Below are 23090 nucleotides of genomic sequence, written 5' to 3'. Positions count from 1 at the left end.
TTTATTTTGATCAGATGCTTATTTCAAAGAAAACGTTTAGTTGAAACAGTTTAAATTTTATTTTCTAAAACACATTGTGGTGTAAATAACTTTTGCAGCTTTATGACCTAAAGTATTAAACATAGTCAATTCGAGAAAAATACTAACAAACAGAAGTATCCAAAGATTTGGTGCTATTCTCAAGTACAACCAACGTAATCAATATTCTCGTCCATATCACACTTCGTGATTTCAGGCTTTCTCTCATCCAGTGATTGTTAAATGTACTCGTATACTTCCCACATTAACAGGACTTAAAACAAATTCAACTTACATCCTGTTGAGATAAATAATTTTAAAATAATGATCCGAAAAACAAAATGTGCAATATCAAACTACATTGTTACCAACGATACTGACAACACTTTTTCTACAACCCTGCAGTAGTATTAATTTCAACAACTTGTACTTACTTATGTCAATTTCAACCAATCACGAGCTGGTCCGAGACTGGTTCTCGAAGTGGATTAACAATTGTCAAGTCCTGTCCTAGGTTCATACTAAGCTTTAGTTATTGTGCACACCTTTCTTGAATAGTTCTTTCTTTCCTCAGAAATTTTGAATATTTCTACGAAAACATACGAGTAATAATCAATAGAAATAGTAATAATTCACAATAGTTCTTTTGAACCGTTCGCGAACGGATTTCCCAACGGATTTCGACATCTCCAGGAATCCCATGGGTTTTCAAGGGTTTCCGCATATCATCTATCACGAGCAAAAGGTATATAAGTACTCACTTTGAAAAAAGATTCTACTGAACAAAAATGTTACGAAAAAGTTAATTTGGAAGTATTTAATTGATAAAAAAAAGATTTTACTGTTGACGTGGACTTCCGCGCTAAGGAAAAAGTAATTAGGATTTTTATAAGACCAGGACCAAGTAGAAGTCAATTCCATTAGATGGAAGGGATGCATGAACAGTCCTATGATTTTCTTAATTGTATGATTATTCGATTCACCTATTTTTTTTATTCTGAAAAATTTTATTTTGGTTCATTTGCTTTTCGGCTTGACGTGGCCGTTTTACAAAAAAAAAATTAATTTTATTACTGGATCTTGGCGGAGAGGCGTTTTCATGGCTATTCATTGAATGAAGGGGGACCAGTAGCTCGCTATTCACGCTCCCGTCCATTGGTTCGGTGTCACTCTTGTTGGCGGAATCATCGTTATTGCTTACATTTGTCCAAGCGTTTGGTGCGTTGTTAGTTGTTGTTAGGGTACCACCAGGGTTCGTTGAGGAGCAAGCTTCATTGTTGTTGATGACTGTCTCCGATGTACTGGAGTTTTTTGGGGTTGGTGTAGAGGGCGCGCTGTTGTCCTTTGGTGCAGATGTCTTCTTGTTCAGTTTTTCACATGGCTTACCGTAGTGAACTGTTTTTTGGCAATATTGACATGTGGTCATCTGATTGTCATAGGTAACAAGTGATTTGCATGGAATTCTTGTATCTTGGCCGAAATTTACATAAGAAGGTATAGTTTTCTTCTAGCACATGCGTAACAAATGTACGCTATATAGAATATCGGGGGAAAAGTTCTTCTACTTTTATTTTCCAATGGAAAGAATCTCTCCGTATTGGGACCAGAGCTGCTAAATGTCACTATCAACGAGCAACTTTGCACGACGAAGATTGAAAAGTTTATGTCACTGGACTGCTGCCAACCAGGCTCTACCAATCGTCATATATTGAGTGTCTGAGAGCCGATCTGTCATAACTTAAATTCTCTTGATAATATACTCACCAGGATGCTCATTGATAGCCGATGCGATTGATATTATCTTCATTTCTCCTGTCACTGCTTCATTACGATGTGACTAAATATTAATCAAGCAGCATAAACATTAAATTAAATTCATGTACACCAATAAACTCCGAAATCCAATGACTTTTTACAAAAAACAATGAACTTTATCAATTTATGTTTATGTTAGTACTCTCATAGAATTTTTGTACTTCAACAGGGAATAGGAGAATGAGAGAGAACAAAATGCGTCACCTGTCTTTGACTGAGTATACTTCTACTTGGTCATTGAACTATCGAGTATCTCATTTGACAGACACTTTGATCGTACCGATTACAGTTGACGATGATTTTAGTCAGTCTGTCAAGGTCATTTGACATGAGTGAAAATTTGCAGCTCTGATTGGGACATAGTTTCGCGAATATAAGGATCGATGACCTTAAGCCCGTACCAAATCTCTCAGGCGGCTCTTAATGTTCCCATATCGAGCCAGTCTTTGAATTTAATCAATATCGACATCGACACTGTACTAACGGCAATCGTAAAACTTAAACCTTCACACTCGCCTGGACCCGACGGTATTCCGGCAGTTGTCTTGAAAAGATGTTCAAGTGCAATAGTAACTCCTTTATGCCAGTCCTTTATGCCTGTTTCAACTATCACTCACGACCGGAGTCTTTCCCGTTATGTGGAAATCTTCCTACATGTTTCCAGTTCACAAAAAAGGAGACAAAAAGAACATTGACAATTATCGTGGAATTACTGCCCTAAGCGCCATACCTAAATTGTTCGAATTAGTAGTTCTTAAACCAATTTTCGACCACTGTAAACAATACATCGCGGAAACTCAACACGGATTCATGCCGAAACGCTCCACTGCTACTAATCTCTTATCTTTTACGACGTACATAATGGATGCTATGTCTACTGGCTTCCAAACGGATGCTATTTACACGGATCTCTCCGCAGCTTTTGATAAAATCAATCACGCTATCACGATCGCCAAACTGGATAGGCTGGGTTTCGGTTCCAATATTCTTCGATGGATGCAATCGTATCTCTGCAATCGACGGCTGGCGGTCAAAATCAATGACAGCCTATCGCAGGAGTTCTTTGCTTTTTCCGGAATACCTCAGGGAAGCCATCTCGGTCCACTGATTTTCCTCCTTTATTTCAACGATGTAAATTACTCACTAGAAGGCCCACGACTATCTTTTGCTGATGACTTAAAGTTATACCAAATAATCAAGAGTGCAGAGGATGCTTCATACCTTCAGCGTCAACTGACCATTTTTTCAAGGTGGTGCGAGATCAACCGAATGGCTTTAAACATTAGCAAATGCTCCATTATCACGTTCACTCGTAAGAAAGACCCTTTGCGGTTTGATTATTGCCTCCATGATGCTGCGATTGAAAGAGTTACTTGTGTCAAGGATCTTGGAGTTTATCTAGACGAACAAATGAATTACAAGCAGCATATTGGTTACATAGTTACGAAGGCTTCTCGTTGTTTGGGATTTGTTATGAGAATTGCTAAGCGCTTCACAGATATATACTGTTTAAAGTCGCTCTACTGCTCACTTGTTCGCTCAACACTCGAATACTGCTCGGTGATATGGAACCCTCACTATGTTAATGGTGTTCTCAGAGTTGAGTCAATCCAACGACGTTTCGTTCGTTTCGCTCTTCGCAAATTGCCGTGGACCAACCCTCATCAGCTGCCGAGCTACGAAAGCCGTGGAATGCTTATCGGGCTCGATACTTTGCAAGTGCGTCGTGACCTGTTCCGTGCAATGCTGATTGCCGATGTCTTGACGAACAATATCGATTGCCCAGCACTTCTTAGTCAAATCAACCTCAACGTTCGTTCCAGAGCTCTCCGCAACAACAACCTCCTCAGATTGCCTCTACGTAGTACTAACTACGGAATCAACGGTGCCGTCATTGGATTGCAACGAACCTTCAACGGTGTTTCGACGGGATTCGATTTTCATTTTTCCCGCAGCCGAATAAGCGAAAAATTTTTAAATATACTTAGAAACAATCATTAGGACTTAAATTTGTCTGTTGATTAAATAAATAAATAAATAAATAAATAAATAAAAAAGATGACGCTTGTGGGTAGATCATGCACACGCATTTCTATCTTCCATATGCACTGGTATGTTGAACATGATGTTTTCATGCTTCACATAGTGCGCATTGTTATTATCTTTAGCGAATTGAATTGCATTCAACTCTTTATAAAACTGAATGTAAACAACATTATTTGTCTTGTTAGATTAAAGTAAATGCACTCGTGTTATATCAAGATGCATTTACTCCTTAAGGAAGTCATCAAGTTCAAGTTTCATCATTGACAAAAATGCGAAGAAGTAAGGGAATTTCCGGTTACTTCAAGTCGATCAAACTTAATTAAATAATTAATCTCGTAAGTTTTACGATTTCAGTTTTGAACCCAACTGTTAAAAATTACTGTTGGCGCAAGCCGGGACCCTACGTTGTGTTTAATTAAATCCTCACCAGGATATTTCAGCGAAGCGACGGCAGCAATTTGTCGGTCGACCTCACTTGCATTCGCACTGCAGTACACCGGTAGCGAACAGCAATGCAACTAACGGGTTCTGCAAACAGCCACGGCGGTCACCAAAGCAGCCAAAGGAGCAAAAGACGAACAGCCACAAACAAACAGCTGCACTGATAAAACTCACAACTGGATGAACCTTGGCGGACTCTTGCCAATAAAAAACAACACTATTTTAATGTTTGAGTCACTTTATTCACTGACTATTGCTAGTGTATTTCACTTCTGCTGTTCGATACACTTCGGACTTTATGACAGATCAAAAACGGTCCGATTCTAATGCAGGTTTATTTGAGACTGACTGGTCTGATGATTGTGAACAGAGCGAGAAGATAAAATGAAAAACTGAGTTGCCAGAAGGGCATGAGAAACTGACATAATTCTATGAACGGTAGCACCAACTATCTGCAGAAGGCAGTGTTGGTAAACAGTGTCGCCAGTAAAACTAGTGCGACGCAACAATTACTTTGGAGAGATTTCACGAAGATAATAATAATAATACATAAAATTGCACTGGATAACTGGAAAGGTTCGTCAGTTGAAAAAGATATCCTGTCGCTGGATCCCGCACATATTTAAAACTGAAAACACGAACGCAAGTGCACTACGGATACATGTTTGGCTGGGTCCATTGTTATACAGCAGAGAAATAAAAAGATTACCCGTTGAAGTCAACATGACTGCTTCGAAGTGCTTTAAAACAGGCTCAATGGGTCGGAAAAATCCACCTTCACCTGATTTGGCTTCCTCGAACTATTATTGGAATTTTAGACCAATACTTCCGGAATCTGAAACCGGAACTAGTATAGCCAATATAATAGGCCTAGTCATCTCAGGCATATCCATGTACGTTCTGTTTTGGAATTTTTGGTCGCTACTTCCGGAACCGAAAACCTGAAACCGATAAAGCCAAGTTTGTATTATAACCAACTAACGAGACCTTGAGATTGAAACGTGGAATGGGCCAAGCAATATCTGAGAAATCACTGTGAGTTCCATTTCGATGTTTCGATTGTGTTCCATTTCGATGATTTTCGATGTGAGTTCCATTTCGATGTTTTTGATCGCTTCCGGAACTGGTGAAGTCAACTGGCCCCTCCCGAAATAAAATCCTGGTTACGGGCTGTACGTCTGCTATCTTGATCCGGAGCCGGGTTTATTCTCAGAAGCGTTGAAATAAGCTTTATGGTTTCTTCCATTTCTATAGCATAGTATTTAGTAAGGGTTTTTTTTTCAAATGTTCCATTTTATTTTCCTGCGAAAAAAGTAGCTAAACTATTTTCGATTGTTGATTTTCTACTTTGCGTGTTTCTAAATAATTTTCTTGTTGTTGTTTTTCTGTTTTCTCTTTAGCTTACACTACAATAATTCTGAAAATAGCGCAGTGATAGTTTCTGTTAATTTTTTAAGGTCTTGTTAGGCTTGAGTTAGTTCTCCTTTTGTCAAATGCTGGGAAATAGTAGCTGTATACAATGCTTTCCTGAAATTTGAAATCAATGATGATTGATATCATTTTAATTAACTGTGATAGTTACTATATAAATTGAAATGGAGGATACAATCTCCAAGCAATTGAGTTTTTAAAAACATATCTTCGATTTATCAAACTTTACATCCTATTGCCTTATACTGCTTTGCCTGTATTTGCAAGCCTTAAAAATGCAACAAAATGAAAAAAGAAAATAATATATTTTCTTTAGCGACCGTAAATTGTTTATCATTTTAATAGTTACACAGAACATTATAAAGTTAATCCCTAAGGTGATCGAACGAATGTTTATTTTCTGTTTCACGTCACTGGATTAGAAATGCTGAACTAATCTAAACACTTGAGAATCGACCATCATCGCTTCGGAAACATCTCATCTAGATACTGAATGAATATACAAAACTAAACATAGGCTGCTCGTTGAACAGTACCATAAATGCTAGCAGACTTCACTTTAACCATTTGATCCGGTCGGTTTTCTTCTTGATACAAATCATTTTATTTTTTCTCGATACATTAATCAACTTAAAGAAGAAACATTATTTCAATAATCTCATTTGCCAACCTTAGCATTAAACTATCATGCATTGTAGAGGAAATTACGTTCTGTAGGAAAATACAAACGTAAAAGTTTAATGCAATCAGCACCCGCCACTTTCTCGTTTCCTCATGTCTCCCTATTGTTTTCCTTCAATTTTGTATGAAAAATTAAGCCCTCTAAAATCGGTCACGTTACTTTGCTTGTTCAAATGTTACGTTTATTTCTAATTTTGTTTATTATTATTATTTTACTTGTTGGTTTTTCATCGTCTAGATGTACATATGCAGTTATTTTTGCTACAATTGTGTTAAAAGACCCTGGAGAAAATGTTCGCGCGTTGTCCGTTTCGTCGTGCTGGAATCTGTTATTCTCTTGAGTTAGATTATTTGTTTCCGCACCCAATTAGCGACACGACTGAAAAAGAAAGCTGGCTTTCTTTTCTCTCGTCTTACAAGCTAGTCGGCGATTCGTTCTTATCCACTAAAGTAATCTTCTGGCTGGTTTGGTTGCGTTTTTCACAAATATTTTATCATTCAAAAACGTTGCATGCACGTTGTTTACTATTTGTTAGTTACTTTTGGATCGCACCGTCGAACGTATCAGCTTGCTATTGGCCGGATTTACCAACCAAACAATGTTGGTTTCTGTGTGTGTGTGTTTCTGTGGCTTGGGGTGGCATTTCAGAGGTTTGTGTGTGTGAGGGAAAGATAGAGAGTTTGACGATCTGCATCAGAGGAGTTTAAAATGTGTTGCGTGTTTTGCGAGTGTTAATTGCCTTATCAAAACGTTTAATGTCCGTAGTCCAGGTTCGATCTGCGGTTCATAAAAAAGTCCAATAGCCATTTTTACGGCGGCTACCGTTGCAGCAAATATTAGGTATAGATTTGGAATATAATCAGGATGCTCAGGATGGTGCAGATGAAACAGATCAACACTGGCAGAATTACGATGAAACGAAGCGATCTGGAAGAGAGAAAGAACAGTATTTTAACACATGTTTTGGCATTTTTGGTGGACTTCCCGGTAGCTACTGGAGCGCAATTCATGCTAACGAAGTGTTCATCTTACATATTTAGTTGCAACGCATTAGAAGATAGCAGTAGGTTGATCATTTGGGTGGCAACAAATTGTCGTATCTGATATTCTGATTTTTTCACTGATTTCTAACGCGAATTTCTACAATGTATACAGTGATCCCCTTGGATATTTAAGGTAATTTGAGCAATATGCATCACGGAACTGGGTGGATTCAAACAGGGTTCTATATGGAAAACCCGCTGTGGAAATATTGCAAATACTGCGGAACACCCACTGGGAGCAAGTCCTATAAAAAAAACAACTATATTTGATTGATAAAAAAGGCGGATGGGTAATGTCAGAGACATAACTGGATGTCGTGAATACGAAAACAACTGACATGTTCTAAAACACTTCCGAATATCAATTAATTGATCAATTGTATGAATTATACAAGCATTCCCCTTTTCCACATTTTTCGCAAAAACAAAGAAGGGATTCACTTGATCTAGATTACTGTGAATTTCACACAGCGAAAAGTGCAAAAATCTAACCAAACTGTTTTGGATTTGAACTAAACTGAGGATATTTCCTTTCGATTTGCGAACAACAAATCCTAATAGTTTTTTAGAAAACTTTTAGAGCCATTAGAACGGCTGATTTTGTGTAATGCTCTCCACCGTTGCTTTTTCACCAATGTAAATGACTGGTAGCTGTGACGTAATCGCTATTGTCGGAAGCGAAACTAGCTTTGCAAACGACACAAAATACATCTGCTCGCAGTGGCGATAGAATCCAATTTTTATTAAGCATTTTGTTTTTACCTGATTTCGTTTGTAGCTTTTTCACTAATGGGCGGTCCTAACGGCTATAAAAATAGCAGCATATAGAATTTTAATTTCGATATTTCATTTCGGATTTGCATTTCATTGCAAGAAACTATCCGGATGCTGTACGGGATTCATTCCTGCCTTTCAGAAGGACCAAATTTTGGAACTCACTACGATATTAAACACTGTTCGGAACATTTTCTCGAACGATTTGTTGTACAGCAGCAGATATTTTGTTCTCTTCCTCAGAACGCGTTCTGATTGGCTGGTGTTGACATGGGTCAAATGAGACAGGTTTTTCAATATTGTACTATTGAAATACTTCAATGCTTTTTCTATACACTCTTAAGTTGAAAAATTTCGATTCTATTTGTAGTTAGATTATATAAATCCTTTCACAGATCACTGAGCTATGAGCTTTCAAAATACGAGAAAGGCAAACGCGCCTTATGAATTATCCTCTTTGATACTCGTTTATACCAAACATTTCAGAAAAGTTTAATTTTGAATTATTTGAGATTATGTCACACAACTGAATATTTTATCATAAAATTGTGATCATATTTCCGATGGCAGGTAGCAAAAATTATGTTGATTCGTTAGATACGACAAGAGATATTCACGATCAAAAACTTATCACTCTCTCAGAGGGTAAATTTTGAAAAGGCACCCCATAGTAAAGTAAGTCGTATTCACGACAAAATGTTTAAAGAAGACAAGTCTTCGCATTACATTCCTTTTGTGGAATTTGGCCTTTCTGTTTCTTCATACTTCGCAGCCGATTCTTAGTGTTCAGAATCATTGCATGGCTAAGACACTAAGAATCCTTCCAGATCGGGGCTCGAACATACGACAATTGGCTTGTAAGACCAGCGTCCTATGCATTCAACCACCAACCCGGGACAAAGAAGACAGACAGACGGACTATATATCGAAAAAATCAAGGAAATGATATTCGAAAACCGTCGATTGACAATAAGACATCTCAGAATGGTTTGCCAATAGCATGTTAAAGGGTCAGTATCTGCAATGACTGAGTGGAAACGTATATTGGAGAAGCCAAATGAATGAAAAACTTAAAGAAATACATTTTTTTGGAAAAAGATACGCTCAGATATAGGACTCGAACCTTATGCATTCCGTGCAAACGCGCTACCATTTCGCCACCCTGAACCTTGTGATAGACACAGCTCTAAAACACGGTTAGGCATGATAGAACGTACATAGAACATGGTTTACATCCTTACAGGAAAGATTTAGAGCGAGAAGACTAGTGTTTGATGATAAAAAGGTATATAGCGAAAAGACTAGTGTTTGATGAACAGAGATGTTTGGATGTATGGTACCGATCGGGAGACAGCCAGGATGTAGACCATGATCGATGTACGTTCTTGTTATTGCAAAAACTGAACTTAGTTATGGCGACTTTACGTCAAACCAACTAAAACTAATAAATGTTAAAGGATATTTCGAGCTCAATAGAGTTTTTGAACCACGATACCACGATGCACCGTCTCACATTCAATTGGTTTGTGAATTTTTCGGCAAAAATTCAACAAATATCCTTCCACAACCATTGTATTCGCCAGATCTAGCTCTGTGTGATTTTTTGCTGTTCTACAAACTCAAAAGGCAACTTCGGGGACCATACTGGAGGAGAACTATTTGGCATACTTCGGGGACTAGAAAAAAAACGGATTGCTTCGAAATTGTTTTATCATAAAACAAAATTTTTGCCTTTCTCATATAGAAAGGCTATGCAATCTCTGTGAAAACCGACTTTTTAACCCAGGCCCGGAGAGCCGAATTCCATATACCATTCGACTCAGCTCAACGAACTGAGCAAATGTGTGTGTGTGTGTGTTTGTGTGTGTGTATGTGTGTATCTATGTAACATAAATATGCACTCACTTCTCTCAGAGGTGGCTAAACCGATTTTCACAAACTAAGATTCAAATGAAAGACCTCATGGTACCATAGCCTGCTATTGAATTTCATCCCGTTCGACTTTCGCTTCCGGAAATATGGGATGATATATACCAAAAAAATGGAAAAAGTATGCACTCACTTTTTTCAGAGATAGCTGAACCGAATTTCACAAACTAAGATTCAAATAAAATAAATATTGCATTTCATTTGAATCCGTCTCCCGGTTCCAGAGTTATATGGTAATAAGGAGTGTATCGATAAGTAGTTAGCAACATTCAAACAGTTATTACTCTGAAATGGCTTAATTTTTTGCAGCGTGTTTTGCGGTGACATGTTTGTTTACATGTCAATAACAGCTGCGCAATCGATTGGTTTCGGTACGGTTTATCGTTTCAATGATGAGTCGAATTGATCCGGAAACGCGAAAGACAATTCTGCACACTTGGTGCTCAGAAAGTGGTGTCACGTACAACGACATTGCAAAACGGGTGAAAGTGCACCACACCAGTGTCAAAAATATGATCGAGAAGTTCGGTAAGACCCTTTCCATGAAGGATTTGCCCCGATCCGGTAGGAAAACGGGTCCCAGACAGACCGGCCGGGACTTAAAAGTGGTTGAGTACATCAGGAAAAACCCGGATTCTACAGAATAAAGACGGATGCATCCTGATCGACGACGAAACCTACGCCAAGGAAGACTCTCGAACGCTGCCCGGACAGCAATATTATACGAAATCGGTGTACCAGGACCTGGACGACGCTGAAACCACGGTAGCGATGGAAAAGTTTGGGCAGAAGGTGATGGTCTGGCAAGCAATTTGTACCTGTGGTTTGCGGTCGTCGATTTTCTTCACAAAGGGTACAATTATCGCGAAGGTGTACGAGGAAGAATGTTTGAAGAAGAGAATGCGGCCACTGTACAGAAAGCATAAGGCTCCTCCTCTATTCTGACCGGATTTGGCTTCAGCCCACTACGCCAACTCCGTTCTACAGTGGTTGTCAAAAAATAATTTACAATTCGTGGAAAAGGACATCAACCTACCGAACTTCCCGGATCTTCGGCCAATTGAAAGGTATTGGGCAATTGTCAAGCGGCACTTTCGGAAGGAAGGTACAGTGTCCTAAAACATGCAGGAGTTCAAAAAAACTGGACAGCTGCCACCAGGATAGTCCCAAAAGTAACTGTGCAGAATTTAATGAAGAATGTCAAGTCCAAAATGCGAGCGTTTCACAGAAACCAGGATTTTCTTCAAAATAATCAGTGAAATGCATAAAAATGTAATTTTTCTACAATATATCGAAAACTGATGTCAAAATATGTTTTTTCGCTTTTGTTCAATAATCAATGTTGCTAACTACTTTTCGATACACTCCTTATGAGAAAATTTGAGAAAAAGTTCGCACTCAATTATCTCTGAAACAGCTCAACCGATTTTCGCAAACTAAGATTCAAATGAAAGGTCTTAGAGTTTCCAAAAAAAATTAAAACGTTTCTTCTCGATCCGACTTCCGGATCCGGAACTAAAGCGTAATAAGTGGAAAATTACCAATTTCATTAGTATTTTTTCAGGAATGATGATCAAAAACAGGTACAAATCCCATACAACTATCTGATAATCTGATCTACGTTCCTCTGTGGAGATAACTATCGAGAATATTCTGTAAAATTTTTGAATCGATTGGTCAACATTTACTTGACTTATGTTTCCGGCCGTCAAAAATGCAACACTTTCGCGGAATTTTGTTTTTCAATTTTTAAAACTGATTATTTTTTTTGTACTTAAATATACATATTAAAAAGTGCTTTATACAAATTTCGGATTACTCCATTATTTCCCATCCCAAAATAATTCCCCAAAAAAGTTTCTACAGTGATGTAGCCCCTTAATCAAAATAGAGCATGAAATAGTAAGTCTAGGTTTAACTAGGGTCAAAACTGTTCCAATTAGTAGGTCATATTGGTTGCTGGCAAACGAATCAACTTCGGCTATTCCGGTCATCTGAATCAGGTTTCGAAAGAATTTGCAATGGTGATTGAAAACAGCAAATCACCAAAATTCTTCAAGATGGCCAAATCGATTTTCACAAACTTATATGTTCAAAGGAAAAATGTTACAGTTTCATACGGAATTCCTGAATTTTTTGTGGATACTATTTCCGGAACTACAGGGTAAACAGGATTTGTAGAGTTTGTGAGATTAGGTCCGAACAAATTTCCCTATTTCTATTAAATGAACAGCTGTTTTTGCGAATTTCTCGGTAATATTTATGATGTAATGAGTAATATGAGAAAGGCATCATTACACCACTAGGTGGAATAAAACAGGTTTTCATTTTATAACCACATTCCGGGTATTTTTTCAGGCACTGTAGTATAACTTGAAATTTCAGACTGTTTTTTTTTCCTGTAAAATCAATCGAAATAGTTTTCAACGAACTTGTGAGCTAGTTCACCAAATTATATCAGTTCTTCTACAAAGATAAAAAATCGAATGCATGCCGCAACCGATTTGGTTCTTGTAGTACGTGTTGAGTATATTACATCGCCAATACATTATTTTTCAATAGTTCGTTCTAAGCCGTTTGCATGAAATGTATCCAGTAGCCGGAACAGTGCTCGGCATTCATTGTCAACTCACCTCCAAGGTCCGTCGGCCAAATGTCAAAGATCTGCGCCATCGTGCTCCGGATCGAGCTGGTTCACTGAGTTGGCATTCGACTGGAACAGGCTGGTGCTGACCACGTCCTGGTGCTCGGAGCTGGCGGTGATAGCGGTTTGCAACGTTGACTTGGCTGCCGCTGCCGACCGTTTCGATTTTCCTAATAGCCAGAAAAACACTTTTCCCAATAGGTTGCAAGTGTACGTGACGGGGTGCGGATTGAATGATGGTTTGATGAATGGACGATAGGTTTTTACGGTTGGTCGGATGGTGGGAGTTAAAAATGACAATTGTTTGGCAAAGAGATGCCGGGGAACAGTACAATAAAGTGCAATAGGAATGAACAGAGAACGTAGTAACACGATGGGAAATGCAAAAAAGTAAAACACAAAAATTAACTCAACTAGCATGGTGAGTTCACCATTACGACTAAAGTATAAACTAGAACTAAAATTATAGAAAGGCTATGTTTATTGGTTTTTGCATACCTTTATTGGTATAAATAAGAAAACAATATGCTAAAAGGTTCAGTGAAAGTGTGATGGCAAGTAGTGAAACATTTCGCAAGGGATGTTATGCAAGGCAATGAGATATCTGTGATTCGATCTATCAATTTTAAGATTTTAAATTGCGAGCAAATACCAATAAACGGATTTTCCAATCAGTGTTGTGCATTTCTACCCTCGTCCAGTTATGGGCGAGTTGTATGGTAAAAAATCATCGGTAGGAATCCACAACAACATTCTCGTCAATATGCAGCCAATTTCTGTAAATGATGTTTACCTCCGGAAAAGCACAGACAGCCCTTGTCATCTGCCGCACAGTCTTTCTTCCCATTGTTCAGTTCTCGATTGAGTTCGTTCATGCACCGCTGGTAGTAATCGTAGTCCTTCAGATACCACACCGGAGGCCATCGATGCTCTCGTAAATAGTCCTGGTTGTCTGGATGTAAACTTTTCAGACTCCTCGGTGATAGCTTGCAGATGCTATTGTAGTTCACACACAGGTAGGACATGCACCACTCGGCCAACTGGTGAGCGTTATGAAGCTAAAATTGTACGTGGTTTAGTTTTCACAGAAGTTTCAATACAGCAAAAGTGCAAAGGCAATACCTTCACCGGTTCCAATAATCTCAAGCAATGCTCAACTGCTTCACTTGTCTCGTTCTGAGACATTCTGGTGAGATCTTCAATCACCCGACACTCTACTAAATTCAGCAACCGTGGTAAACACAAACGGTTCGCCAGTTCCAACAGGTTTAAACATTTGTCCGCCGAAATAGGCGGAATCTCGTCCGTGTAAAGATAACACAACAGCTTGTGGAATGTGTATTCTGTTACACCTGGAAGTACAATCTACGAAAAAGTAAAGCAAATATATATCAACAGTTGTTGGCGTCGGAATGCATTGCCGCATGTATAGCCGTCGAAATTACCAAATTAGCATGCGCTTCGCGGAAGTCACCGTTCAGCATGGCCTTCATAACATCGCATCGTGCCACCAGCATTGCCCGGTGTGCCTTCATGTGGCCATCGTCCAATTCAAACGTAATATCGCCGAAAATACCATTCTGAACACAGTATTTCTCAAGATTTTGCTTCATGCACTGAAACGGATATTTAGTTAAGTTGTCAATTACGACTGCGATCGAATGGATAACCTACCGTAGAATAGTGCTGAATCGTTTCATCGTTTATGAAGCTCTGGTTTGCTTGAGTGTTTGACAGAAGTACCATCAACTGCGGAAGTTCCAAGAACTCTGCGGCTTGTCGTATTTCCTGGATTTGGCAAATACATGAGATAAAAGGATGCAAGTTTTTTCACTAGAATCGTATGATTGTAAAAACATCCTATAATGATTTCATTAGTAGATTAATAATATAATACCGAAAAGTCTAGTTAGTAGAATTGGTGTTTAGAGAAATATTAGTGCTATTCGTTCAATAATCAAGAAGCGCTGGTTTGTTACGTTAATTTTGATATAATATCTCAGAACTATTCTAGTTGCACTTAGTTCTAGTAAACTTGAGTAAAAACCGAAGCAAAGCAAATTGAAATCATCAGTCAGTAAAACGATTTCAAGGCTGTTGAAACAAAACAAAGGAACCTAAAAACACGAATATTTTCAAGAACAGTCGATTAAGGATCGTATTGTTTGGTATCGAAATAAGTTAAAAAACGAAATGAAAAAATAAATCGTATACGGGAACTAGAGAGCAGCCAACCAAATGTAAGCATTTGACATATTACTAAACGACGTATTTTCAAAACTTGAAATGTAAAATTGTACCAACTTATCACATTAAAGTACTCTTAACAGCTATGGTTGCTTGTTTCTAATTCAGTTTAAGCAATTTACGTTCCAATGCCTTAGGTACCAATTTTCAACTAAAAGTACGTTCACTATCCTACGGTCAGACAAGTTCTTTGCTACACTATCAGCTTCCCCAAAGATCAGAAAACGGTCATTTAACTTAGAACGAAAGAAAAAATAAACTGTTTTTTCTCTGTAAAGTAATTATTTACCAGTATTAATCCTATTGTAGCCGTCTGCGATAAAAATAAGTTGAAAAAACACACGGTCATAAGAAAACAGAACCGAAAAGACGCAATGGAAAGAATAATACAAGAAGGTATTGAGTGTTGATTGTTTCGATCTTCGTGGGCTTAATTTTTGTCTGTTATCGTTTTGTTTCATTGTTCAGATACTTACGGATCAGATTGGCTATTTTTCATTTCACTTGGAATGGGTCAAAATGCAATGGTTGAAGAGACACTCTTTTTGAAAATTCTGAAATTCATATACTGGAACAATGTGTTAAAATTTGAGTATAGATTTGAGTAAAATTTACTTCAGCCATGAACTCTCGCATTTGATCATACAATAAAGTGAGGGTAACATATCGTGTCAATTGTATGGACTCGCAGTGCTGCTATTTTGGCGCACACGAATTTGACATTTCGCAAAAGAGGATGTTGCCAATGATTTGTTCGGGAAATGTAAGAGCTGGATATCTTGTTAATATGATGTCTTTGTCTTTCAATGACATGCACAGCAAAAATAAAATTGTAACAATCTCAATGTGATTGACAGTTATGATTGATGTGAAAAAAATTTGATTCATCACATTTAAGACACTCTCAGACAATGTTTTGGTTTCGTTTTGTTCTAGCGATACTTGTTACGTCGGATTCTTCCATTGAAAATACGTGACAATTTTCGGCTCTGCTCTTGAAGTCTTGAGGAAGTATCGTCAGTTTATTACAATAAAAAAAATTGACGTTTCTGCGTTTCTTGTATAGAAATATTTCAACGAACTTAGATTAAAAAGAAAAGTCTTGTAGTCCTATGAAAATATGTGCACTAACTTCTCTCTTAGATGGCTGAAAAGATTTTCACAAACTTAGTATCAAATGAAAGAGCTTCAGATTTTATAGAAAATTCCTAAATTCCATAAAGAAACTTATTATTCAAAACTAATTGGTAGAATCACCTAACTGTCAGATCTTGTTATGTAGTTGATGGCCAAAATAAAACTCATTTCAGCCATATCAGTTCCCAGTTCGATTTTTCGAAAATGGTACACAAGTTTGGATTTAAGGGCTGAGGACAGTACCGTAAAGTGGTAGGTTTTTTGCTATTTTCCCGTTTCAAATTATATTTTCTTGGAAACGGTGCAGAATATAGAAAAACCCACCTGACAATGTCTTCGAAATTTAGTTGAGAATATTCTGTGAAATTTTCAGAATGATTCATAGAGTGTTGTATTTTTTTCTGACTGAACAACTGCTGAAAATTGGAACGCTCGAAAATGCATACCTCTACTTGTTCATCGATTATCTCGGCTTCAAAGGCTTGTATCATAAATCTACTGTGACAAAGTCTAGATAATTTAGTTTAGATGCGATTAGTACATACAAACATATATAAAACATTCTTTGTTTCGCATTCAATCTTTGTGAAAGTTGAATATTTTTTCATTGTTCATTGGAATCTATGTAATGTTCGGGTTTATGTGATAAAATTTTTCATCAAAATAATAACATGTATGCTGGCAACCCGGTACAGTTTGCTCATATACGCGAGAGTACAAGAGAAATACGATGCGCAAAGGGAATTGAGCGAGCCACGTGGTCGATTTAAAAGTCAACACGCGACCCTCTGTCCTCAGACCTTAATTGGAAAATCGTATCATCCCATAGCCTACTATGAAAAAATTATTCGGTTCCGACTTCTGGTTTTAGTGTTACATTAGCAATTTTCTATAACTATACTAAAAGTTATTTGATGGCAAAACAAAGAGGTTTTTTGTATACCGGTTCAGTTTGTGTTCGCATCTCATCCGACACAGTCGAAAATTGCTTACGGTCGAGACGACAGAAACAAAGACAATACAGTGCAGTGAACAATAGACTATACGAAATGGGCAAATACGATTTACAAATGCCTGAAACTTGGTCTTTAAGACCAAATTTGATTTGTATTGATTTCAAACGCTGCAAGAATTAGAGCAGCAGCAAGCGAAATTGAAATCTTACTTAAAGAACGAATGCATCTAACCGTTAATGATGTAAATGTGATTCAGTTCAACAAGGTGTGCAACTCTGTGTACATAATGTTTAAACGTGAAAGAGATGCAATTGCATTCGCTTCGGTTAACAACGAGATGCACAGTGTTGAGTATGACAATGTTAAATACAAAATTCCTGTGTACGTGGTGGACGATGCCATAGACGTACGTGTACATGACCTTCCCCCGCTGGCTAGTGATCATTTCGTTCGAGAAAATATGTCACAGTACGGAGAAATTCTTTCCATCGAAAGGGAAGTATGGCGAATTTTTTTTCCCGGTATCCGGAATGGCGTGCGAGGGTTAAGTATGCGACTGCATAAGGCGCTTCCATCTTATGTAATTTGTGATCAGGACGTAAGGCATCTTTGTAAATCGCTGGTTACCTATGAGAATCAGCTGATTACATGTCAGTTTTGTGAACAACCTGCTCACTACGGCAAGCCCTGCACTGAAACTGCAAAAAAGACATACTTAACCAAAGGCAACCGTTCAGCATGGGTATCTAGCCAGTTCAGTACTATTGGTTCAACAAAGCTTCCCCAGCTAAAGCATCAACTGCAACCATCGTAAAACAACACAAACCCACTTCAACTAACATCGATCCGGACAATATTACGGATGTTCAAGAAACGCACCAAAACAATGACTACGAAAACACCAAAAACAACAGCAACGACGACGACGACGAAGTTAAAATGGAAGAAGATGCGACTCGCGAACCAACGGCCCCTCAACCTATGGTGGATATGAGAGCAACTCTCCCTCGAGAAAAAGGATTACAACAAGATCCAGTTCAAAAATTTATCTTGATTTTACACTAAACCAATATTCTATGATAAACCGGATCTGTTTAATTTTAGGATCTTGAGCCGCATAAAATAAATGTATGAATTAAAAAATCTATACCAGTTCTTGGTCTAACGGACCGGACACGAGATTTTAGTAAGTTTGAACGTCCGATTTCGGAATGTTGAAAATTGTCATTTAACGAAACGGTGCAAGGTTCGAGGTTCTTCGAATTTTCACACGAAAACTAAAAGCATTGTGTTGCTAATAGGTATCAATCTACACACTTAAATTGGATTGCCGATCTCAGCTGTTCCAACATTGGGAGCTGATGTTTTCAGTAAAAATCACATTTCATCACAGTACCTTAAGGTACTGCTGTCAAAAAATGTTTATTTATACTGATAAATCAGTAGAATGAGAATTTTTGGTAGTTCGGCTGTTCTAAGCTCGTCAAAAGATGAAAAAAATACCGAATGAAGTTTAGTGTGTAACGAGACTCTCGTTCAATTGCACATCTAGTGGGCGGGTATTGCGTGATGGGTAAGTTGATGCCTTTCACGCAGGCAACCCGGGATAGATTCCCAACCCCGCACATGGTCCGAAGGGGCAAATGAACTTAAGGTTAAATCATCTACGCTCGAAACCATTGTTCGTTTAAATTAAGATTGATCGAACTCTTCGTTTAAATTAAGATTGATCGAACAGTTTGATTGAATATATGAGTCATTTGAAATTGTTTCTGCCTTGTTCCACATCAATAGCTCGAACAATTCCATTGGGGTGATCCTTGTAGTTTTCACGTTACACTACGTCTCCTTTCACTATACTGATCTGAGTCTCGTTACTTCAGATTTGATTTGAAAAAAAAGCTTTTTCCCAGTTTATTTACTGTAGTTGATTCACTAATCAAAAGTGAAATGATTTATTTTAGTGTTGTGTTGAGAGATGTTTAAAATATCGAATCAAGATTTTTGAAACGAAGTCAGCGTTAGGTAGAAATCCATCTGAGCGTGAACGGTATCATGCAGGTTGTTTCGCGGGTTTTTACATTAGAGTTATACGACGTGGGTTCGAGTCCAGTATCTGACGATTCTTGGCATTTTATTTTTGGAACGTGCGTAGCGTTATTGGTATGACCATCACTTTTCACGAAGCTGAAAAGTCTCGAGTGCATATTCTTTTACAATTTTGTCAATGCACAATCAATCAGATTTTCGTTCTCTAGTTTTCTATGTTGCTCAAGAAAAATGTTACTAACTATCTGAATCCTTTCGTTCATTGCCCGATGATATATTATTTTGCAAAGCTCTCGCAGTGGTGGTAAGATAATTGAGTGTAGCATTTTACTTTGGATCGGTAACTGATTCAAACTCAAAACAATCTGAAAAATGCAATGCAACTGAGCAATCGAAGAAAAATTTACCCAAAGCGAAAATTCGCTTTCATGGTTAAACTGAATTACTACAGTTGCCAACACTTCACAAGTTCAAAGTAAGAAATATTATCGCCGTTTGCGAAGAACTGTATCGAACTGAAATTTAAATTTGCACTTCTCGTCCGATTAAAACCGCCAAATGCAACGTTCGAAGCATATGATAATAAATATATAGGAAAAAAACAACTTCCTTCACCATCCGAAATACAGATGAGATTATTCCGGTTCGGTCAGCCCCAGAGCGAATCGTTCTAGTTGCGGTCGGTGCACTACCAGCTGCAGCAGGAATCAAATTTATACCCACCAACGGGGTGCAAGACAGCAGCACCAAAAATATCTTTGATTCAATGGCGTAATTTAAGCAAAACGACGACGTAATAGCTAAATAAATGTCTGGGGAAACCGTTTGTAAAATTAGAGAGATCAATCGATTCCAGATATTCCAGACGCAGCAGAACGTAATTTTTTGTTTGTTTTGTGGGTGTAAAAGCCAACTGATCCATCCGCAAGTATCCGAAAAACGACTCCAATGACCATCGGTCATGTAGTACCAATTGCATTAAAACGTTACATTCGTATGCTTAAAAACTATTGAGTTGAAAATGTGGCTAAAATGCATGAAAATGGTTCAATCTACTCTCTAAACATGAACTGAATAATACCAGTGACATCGTTAGACGGAAACGTAAGGGAAACGAACGGAATAGCACACCGCTAAACAAAATAGGATATACCGGACAAGACAAACGACGGCAAAAGGAAAGTTGTGTTTTTTGGGTTTGGGAAATTTATTCAACGGAGGCGAGAGCAAAAAGAAAACAAACTTCACTTTTCGTAACTACTATTAATCAATCTTATAGATAAACCGGAAGGAGCCAAGGCACCGATCTGTGACGGTGCTACATGCTTAGGAGGCGGCAGTAGGCATGAGTGCGGGTTTTTTTTATCTTTTATCGGGAACGATTTATTACGTTTCCATTTTGCTTCTGGGTGGCACTAAGAAAAGAGAGTTTTAGTTGCCTAATTGTTGGCTAATTGAAAATAAACGTGGAAAAATTGAACGTGATACGTATAAGACAGACAAAAGGTTAAAAAGACAGATTATAGGAGATAAAAATAGGCGACGAATCAGGAATTTTGGCTGATGGGTGGTCGGACATTAGGTCTAAAAGCTATGGCGAAGGAAGACATGTATATGAAGATTTGACAGCGAGAGACCAACAAATAGAAACTGTGATGGAAATGGCTACTAGCTGAAAGATGACCTAAGCGTTTGCTGCATAATGAAAATGGTTTTGTTATCCGTCAAATCACTGAGTCACTTACTTGCAAATCGAGACATTCCCGATCGATCGCTCCGGTGTATATGAACTTCAAACACTGCTGCATTGCTTGCGGTGTGATTAGTTTACTCACTGAGACGATGGTTTGCGTTTGTGTGTAGCTATGTTTTCCGTTCTCGATCTACAACGGGGAGAAAATATCGAATGAGCAAAAAAAAATTTTATTGAATCAGTGATAAAGAGTAAACACGAAATTATTAAAAAACAGATAGTTTAATATATAATCTCATTGAATTTATTGCATAAAAACTAAATTTGCAAAGCTGAAATGAAATAATCGACATCAAAATTCTGTGTGTTGCTATTTTTCTAACCGTTAAAACTGCCCATTTGCCAAAAAGCTGCAAACGAAATCACGTAAATAGAAAACGCTTCACACAACGCTAAATTGCTTCAGTATTAAATCAATCCGCACTCAGAGTAGTTCTGCTGCGGGATGGATTTGTTTCATGCACTGTTCGCAGTGTGAGTTTCGCTTCAAACAAGGGCCATTACATCAGCTGCTGGTCGTTTGTATTGGAGCAAAATACACCGAAAAGTGAACAACGACGGAGAAAATTTTACAAATTAGCCTTTTTGAGAGTTATATATGTTTACAGAAGAGACTTTTTGTCGTGAATACGACTTACTTTACTATGGGGCGCCTTTTCAAAATAGATCCTCTGAGAGCGTGATAAGTTTTTGATCGTGAATATCTCTTGTTGTATCTAACGAATCAATATAATTTTTGCTACATGCCATCGGTAATATGATCACATTTTTACGATAAAATTTTCAGTTGTGTGACATAATCTCAAACAATTCAAAATTAAACTTATCTGAAATGTTTTGTATAAACGAGTATGAAAGAGGATAATTTATAAGGCGCGTTTGCCTTTCTCTTGTTTTGAAAACTCATATCTTAGTGATCTGTGAAAGGATTTATATAATTTAACTACCAATAGAATCGAATTTTTTCAACTTAAACGTGTATAGCAACATCATTGAAGTATTCCAAAAGTACACTATTGAAAAACCTGTCTCATTTGACCCATGTCAACACCAGCCAATCAGAACGCGTTCTGAGAAAGAGAACAAAATATCTGCTGCTGTACAACAAATCGTTTGAGAAAACTGTTCCGAACAGTGCTTAATATTGTAGTGAGTTCCACAATTTGGTCCTTCTGAAAGGCAGGAACAGGCTTCCCAGCAGTACTGCTTTTCAATGACATCCGCCACGAGATAGCATGAACTGTCTGAGCGCAAAGTCGAAAGCCCAGTCTACAATATGTGTGAAGCATATGCCGAACTGTAATGGCAACAGCGCTCGCATGCCTAAATGAGTGCTGTCACTGAGACAGTTTGAATTCGCCAGATTGATGAGAGTATTCTATCCGGAGAGTAGTCAAACCGAACGGGCTGTTTGTATCCTGTTTCTTTATGTCCGCTCATTCGCATGAACTGTTACGGCGACAGCCTTTGAAAATTGAAGACATCCTTTGATTTTTAGGGAATTACTGTTACGAAGGGCTGTCGCGAGACGGCTGTCTCATCAATGTCTCTTGAAGCAATAAACCGGCTGTTTCTGGAGACGAGCTGTGGTTAAAAGTGCGCTCGTACTATTTCGGTTGCCTCAATGAAACGGTACTAGTACATACGATTGCGTTGTTGGGATTACCTTTGCAGGAAACGTTAGGGTTTTATTATACATTACCATTGTGAAATAAAAAAATTGTTTTAGATTTATATATATATACTGTCGGCTGAGGCAATGAATTTTAATAGCTAACGAATATTCAAAGATAAACACTGAGTTTTGTGTAACGGCTCATATATATGAATTTCTAAAGTATTGATCCTTAGTGCTTCCTTCTTATTCCTAAAGAAACAGATACACTTCCATTCATTAATAATACTCCGAAAATGTCTTATGCACCCTTATTCTGAATAATAACGTTTCGATTTTTCGTATCGAATCGTAGCTACTTTTCACAACTATTTAATTATTTAGTGTATTTAACGTTACTCCACCAATTGTTTATATGTGAACAAGTGCTTTCAGATTTTCGATAAAAGTGTTTTAAAAAGAAAAATATTATTAAACCATAATGTTTCCAAAAGCATCAAATTTTTTGGT

The 23090-nt window shown here is 37.8% G+C and overlaps 1 protein-coding gene across 5 annotated transcripts in view; it reads right to left on the bottom strand.

Annotated features, from left to right (window-relative positions):
* Positions 1 to 6588: 6588 nt before the first annotated feature.
* Positions 6589 to 23090, bottom strand: part of LOC131438450 (rho-related BTB domain-containing protein 1) — a 120421-nt gene continuing 103919 nt past the window's right edge. For 2 of the 5 annotated variants that reach the window (XM_058608475.1, XM_058608476.1), the window contains exons 8-15: positions 20958 to 21095; positions 15360 to 15383; positions 14498 to 14611; positions 14269 to 14439; positions 13946 to 14188; positions 13617 to 13881; positions 12813 to 13011; positions 6589 to 7360 (exon numbers count right to left, since the gene is read on the bottom strand). In XM_058608475.1, the coding sequence (XP_058464458.1) occupies positions 12836 to 13011; positions 13617 to 13881; positions 13946 to 14188; positions 14269 to 14439; positions 14498 to 14611; positions 15360 to 15383; positions 20958 to 21095 (1131 nt within the window). In that variant the 3' untranslated portion in view covers positions 6589 to 7360; positions 12813 to 12835. The remainder of the gene's footprint in view (positions 7361 to 12812; positions 13012 to 13616; positions 13882 to 13945; positions 14189 to 14268; positions 14440 to 14497; positions 14612 to 15359; positions 15384 to 20957; positions 21096 to 23090) is intronic. The other 3 variants (XM_058608477.1, XM_058608478.1, XM_058608479.1) reach the window with 3 other exon arrangements.

This window comes from Malaya genurostris, chromosome 3 (genome assembly GCF_030247185.1).
Source record: "Malaya genurostris strain Urasoe2022 chromosome 3, Malgen_1.1, whole genome shotgun sequence".
NCBI classification, from domain to species: domain Eukaryota; kingdom Metazoa; phylum Arthropoda; class Insecta; order Diptera; family Culicidae; genus Malaya; species Malaya genurostris.
This window is presented reverse-complemented; position numbering and strand designations above follow the sequence as displayed.